The following is a 6,000-nucleotide window of genomic DNA, read 5'->3' on the forward strand; positions in this document are numbered from 1 at the left end:
CTGATGCACTGGGGCCTGCAGAAAATTTTCATTTCATGGTCATGTGGAGAGGGGCTAGGAAACAGTTAAAGCAATTGCTTTGAGTCCAGCTCATTGGTAATATGCAGAACTGAGGCTGTCATTTGGTGATTATGAAAGTAATCACCCAAGTTGCCAATAACTCCAGTTTCTGAAAAAACAGGGAAACTGAGAAGCTAGATGTCCTGCCATAGGGGATTCCTAGCCCCATCTGATAAGCTTTTGGATACTGGTATTGGCTTCTGCACCTTCTATTCTGCAGAGAAAACAGAATTCAGCCCATAGGTAGACACATGGCGTGCCCTTGCTTTCACTCTTCAAAAACTCTCCCCTATCTTTCTCTTCAAGTCATTCTAGAAATATTGGAAGGTTGTTACTCCCATGGTATGCTTAGGGAAATGCATGTGTGTGTTTGTGTGCATATGTATAGAACTTCTTATCCTATCCCCTTAAGGTTGCGAGAAGGAGAGACTTGCCCTCTACCTTCCTCCAGAAAACAAGAATGAAACCATGAAGGTGCAAAGCAACTCAATAACAATCAACTGCGACGGGCTGTATCTCATCACCCTGAAGGGCAACTTCTTTCAGAAAGTCAATATCAGCATTCATTATCGGAATAGTACAAAAGCTATTGATGTCCCCAACAAGGGTAAGAGGATCGACTTCACTACAGTGACCCGTATGGCTTACAAAGATGTAGTCCACTTGGATGTGAAGATGGAGGGAACTACCTGTGAAGAACTCCAGGTGAATGGCGGGAAACTCTTCCTCATCCAACTAAGTTCTGATCAGTACTGTCGCCAGTGAGGATCTGATGGCAGAGTCTGTGAGCTGACCCAAAAGGAATGCTTGGCTGGGGATGGACAGGACACAAGATTCTTCCTTGTAAGTGGAAGAGTCCCTTCTGCTCAGCTATGTGAGATATGACCAGAATGAAATTCTGCCCCCGCCTCCACTCAGGGATATTTAAAACACATTCGACATAGCAATTAACCTTATTTATCCTTTTTGTCTTCTAAATGTGTCTATCATTCCCCACCATTGCCTTGAAGCCAGGAAGCACCATTGTAAGAATGAATCGGTGTCTTATTGTTATATTCGTCAGACAATTGTAATAAACTTAGGTCACTGGAAAAGACACTTGACTACCATTTGCTGGATATTAGACCTGTGTGTGTGATAGTGTCAAAAAAAGAACAAGCAGTTGGGTGATGGACTGCAAAAGGTGGTATCTACCAATCCTTGGGAGACAAAGTGACTTCCACAAGGTTAAACTGGTTGATGCATTCACAGTACACAAATACCTCTCATATTTGGGGAAGGGGGGTTAAAAATCAGCTTGTGAATGTCTGGACTAGAAGATGTCTGAGAAATGCTATATTACACTGGAATTCCCCCCATTTTATTAACTTTTGTTTTCCTGGCTTCCAAACATATTTAATAGAAATATCTTTCAAAGAAACATCCTGGAGCTAGGATGCTGTGACAAATCTCAGAAGGAATTTAAAGAAAATTAAGACTTTTTTTCCTGCACAGATAGTATAAGATGATTCATTGTGAGGTACTTTATCACACAGACAATAGTAAACTGGACCTGTCAGGGTAAAAGTCAGTTCAGGGTAGAAAACCTGTTCTTTGTGACAGATAGGCAAAGAAATACAAAGCAACCCTTTTATCTGTGCTGAGATCTGCTCAGTACATGCCTCAAACACCTATACCGTGCTACTGGCTTCCAAAGGATAAAACAGAGCTATATCAAGTGAAGTTTTAAGTTGAGCCTTATGAAAAAACAACAACCTGGTGCTGGTGGCTCACACCTGTAATCCCAGCTATTCAGGAGGCTGAGATCTGAGCATCATGGTTCAGAGCCAGCTTGGGAAAGAAAGTCTGTGAGATGCTTATCTCAAACTACTCAAGAAAAGCTGGAAGTGCAGCTGTGGCTCAAGTGGTTGAACACAATCCTTAAGCAAAAAGAAGCTCAGGGACAGCACCCAAGCCCTGAGTTCAAGCCCCAGGACTGGCATCAAAAAAACCCAAACAATGGGGCCAGGAGTTTGGCCTAGTGGTAAAGTGCTTGCCTAGCATGCATGAAGACCTGGGTTCGATTCCTTGGCACCACATACATAGAAAAAAGCTGGAAGTGGTACTGAGGCTCAAGTGGTAGAGTTCTAGCCTTGAGAAAAGTCCAAGGACAGTGCTCATGCCCTGAGCTCAAGCCCAGGACTGGCAAAAAACCCAAAACAAAACCCAAACAAGCATAATAAAAATAAAAATTAAAAAAAAAACACACCAAACAACTAAAAACAAAATAAACCTCACAATAATCTCTGACTGGAAATTCCAAAATACAACGTATGGTTGCATATTGATGATTTAAACGAGAAGGACCTATTACCAGACAATACTAAGGCTTCAAGGGAATAAGATCCCCTTGTATTTAGATAGATGTATCTTTTCTTGTGATATAATATATCACATATTTCATATTGAGAACAAATGGGATTTTTATTTTTATGGCAGATTTTCAGATAAGATGGGAGTTTTCTGTATTAAAAAATTACAAGAGCTAGGTAGTGGTAACTTAATGTGTATACCCCTAGCTACTCAGAAAGATGAGATCTGAAGAGCAAGGCTTGAGGTCAGCCTAGGCCAAAAAATCCATAAGACCCTTATTTCCAAATAACTAGATAAAAAATAGAAGTGGAAGATGACTGGATCAGGTGGTAGAGCAAGGGTTGTGAACAAAAACCTGTGAGGCCCTGAGTTCAAAATCTACTACCAGCTCAAAATAATAAATAAAAAGTTAACAAATACAGCGATTTTGTTTTGCATGTAGCAGATGCCTCCCAATAATTTGAAATAGAGGGTATAACATCTCATATGATGATTCCATGTCATCGCAGGGGTCGTACTGTGCTGTAAAACAGAGTTCATCTCTAGAATGTTGGAGAAGCTAGAAGGGCTGTTTTCCCTACACTAAGTGGTCCTCAATTACAATTGGATATTTAAAAAATCTGCTTATTTTCTAATTTTCTCTTCAATGTTCATCACTATTTTCCAATCCCTCTTTTTCAATGCTATGGAAAGAAGAAAGCTAAGAAAACTTGTGCATAAAAATGAACTCCAGGATATGGAAACAAGAGGTGTAGCTTTGTGATCATTATTCTGATTGTACTAAGTGAAGCTATTTCTTTTCTCTTCTTTCTCCCTTATGGTTTATCTCATGTTGTTACTGTATCTGACTTGGGTGCCTGGTATATTGTATATATGTTTATTTGTGTATTTGAAAATGGGAAGGGAAAAACAAGATGAGTGGGAGGGGGTGGGGAGAATAACAGTGGGAGAAAAACATGGGAAGGGGTAACAATGTTCGAGAAGTAATGTACCCACTACCTGAAGAATGTAACTGTAATCCCAACGATTAAAAAAAAAACTTGTGCATAAACTAATCAAGCTCCTAGGGGCTGCCAAGGAACACACATAGCCCCAGTGATAAGCTAGTTACTTATGAAGGCCTACTGAAGATTATATATGGGGCTGAACATTTACTGTGAATTCTTTTTTTTCCTTTTACTATTTTTCTATTATTGTTTTTGTATAGTTGGTATACTGAGGAGCCACAGTTACCTGAATCAGTTACAGTCAGTATATTTCTGTTTGAACGGTGTCTCCCCTTCTATCACTTCTCCCAGTCTTTCCTTCCTGCTCCATCGATAAGATGTCAAGTTCATTTCCCACAGTATCTAGTGAATAACACTTTTCCAGATGTTCTGAGCAAGAGAGTCCATGATATCTTTCTTGATGACTCAGAAGATGCAGTATGTACCATGTTGAGTGACTGTATTTTACAAATTTACATTTACTTATTGGTAAGATCTGGCAAAATAAAGGTTTTCACTAACTCTTCTCATCAACTCTTCTTTATGCTATTCAAGTAATATTCTACCAGGCCTATTTGCGTCAGTGATTTCTGGTTTAATAAAAAGGGGAATATAGGTAGTGGCACTGTGGCTCAAGTGGTAGAGTGCTAGCTTTGAGCTAAAAAGCTCAGGGATAGTGCCCAGGCTCAGAGTTCAAGCCCTACCACACCACCACCACCACCACCACCACCTCTACCACCACCGAAAAGGTAATATAGCCAAATATAGTTGTTTACACCTGTAACCTCAGCTATTCAGATGGATCTTATTAGTGTTCAAATGTCCAGTATTTTTGAGAAGATATTTGAAAATAAAAATTCAAAATAACTTCACCTATCATTTTTAATTCTAAGAGTATTAGATCCATAAGATGATGAGAGTCAAAACCAATACATTTCTCAATACATGTAATTAGTGATATCTTACTTATTCATCCACAAATTCTCATAATATTCTCCTTGTGTCAAGTACTTGACATATGAAGACAGTATAAAATAGCTTCTTCCCACTATATAGAATGAATTGATGTGGAAGAAGCTAGAAGCCAAGCAATTGGAATTAAAAGCTGAATACTTATGGATGGAGAGAAATGAATAAATCTGAAATATATCAAGAATGAAAACCTGATAGAACTTGGTAATTGATCCATATGGTGGCAAAAAGGGAGGCATTTATTTGTTCATTCATTCATTTAAAATGTTGCTATTTTGAAGAGGCATAAAATATATACACAAGAAATATATAACTTGAAAAGGTAAACCCAGAATGTTATGAGAAAAAAAAATGTGGTGGTCTACTTTCGGTTTGGAAGAAATGAGAAAGACCTCTGTGGGAAAATGACATTTAAAGTCAAGATCTGAAAACTGGAAGAAATCAGTTTTGTGAAACATTGTCAGGGTCTAAGATGGGAGTACACAATGGAAAAAAAAGCTAAAAATACTGTCTAGGACTGTCATTAACGTGGTAACTAATTTTGGAAATGAAGTATTAGTAGCTCTTCCTTATTTTGATGACTATATTTATATACTACCTACTAATAATGTTTTCCTTCCATTCTTTCATTCCCCTCCCATCTAATGGAACATGTGGTAATTGTAGTTGACCTTGTACCTTATATGGGAATTGGAGGATATCAGAGGAGCAATGTGACGCATTAAAAACAGGAATACACATTCCCCAAAGATGGATAAAAGAACTTTGTTTCCTATTTGGTGGATGGACTAAGATGGTTTTGGGTGTACCAGGTATATCTTCATCACTGAGTGGAAGTTTGTTTTATTGTTGACTTGGAAGTCAAGTCTAATTTAAAAAGTATGTGTGCAGATGTTAAAGTGAATGAAAGTAAGTGATGCTAAGCCAAGTTAGCTTAGCTAAGTACAGCTTCTAGAATTCTTTCCCCCATCTACTGATGTGGAGAAAAGGGGCATGAGCTCTAGAAGGCCAAAGTTATAGACAGCATGGCTGCTGTCCTTTAGTTCCTCAGGTTGCCATGTGGTGAGGCATGTGCTCCTCTAGGGCATCCAGCTCCCAGATCATCTTCAGTGTCTCCATATCCTGAACCAGTCATATAGACAGCTTTGTGACAAAGGGTTCAAATCCCTCCTGCAAGTTACTAGTGACCTTCAAGTTGGCAGTGTGAAATGCGGGTTCCAGCCTGTCTACATGGGACCCAGTAACCCAGAGAAAATGACAGCATTGAAAAGAAGCATGATGATATGTGTTTTAGGAAGAAACCCAATTCAGCAACTACAAGTGCTACAAACTGTAATTTTTTTCTGAAATGAAAAATATCAACCTGACTTAATTAGCTGTAACCCCTCTGTACATTACCTTTACAATGACAAATTAACCAAAAAAAAAAATCAGAAACCCCAGATTGAAAGGTGTAATGCTTATCTGAGTATATTAACCCTGAATGATTAATTGAAGACATATTATAGTGGAATTATTGAATTCAAATAAGACAAAGGCAATAAGACAAAAATATCAGACTTCTGGATACTAATACGCTCCTAGCTTTCTAGTTCTGCTGTTTCAAATGACCACACATTGGACTAATTTT

At 38.5% G+C, this 6,000-nt stretch overlaps 1 protein-coding gene across 3 annotated transcripts in view; it reads left to right on the forward strand.

Annotated features, from left to right (window-relative positions):
- The window catches only part of Tnfsf4 (TNF superfamily member 4), a 95,913-nt gene extending 92,600 nt beyond the window's left edge, over positions 1-3,313 (forward strand). For all 3 annotated transcript variants that reach the window (XM_090339774.1, XM_090339773.1, XM_090339775.1), the window contains one exon: positions 473-3,313. In XM_090339774.1, the coding sequence (XP_090195900.1) occupies positions 473-825 (353 nt within the window). In that variant the 3' untranslated portion in view covers positions 826-3,313. The remainder of the gene's footprint in view (positions 1-472) is intronic.
- Positions 3,314-6,000: the final 2,687 nt, after the last annotated feature.

The sequence above is a fragment of the Megascapheus bottae genome, chromosome 10 (assembly GCF_031878675.1).
Source record: "Megascapheus bottae isolate mThoBot1 chromosome 10, mThoBot2.hap1, whole genome shotgun sequence".
NCBI lineage: Eukaryota > Metazoa > Chordata > Mammalia > Rodentia > Geomyidae > Megascapheus > Megascapheus bottae.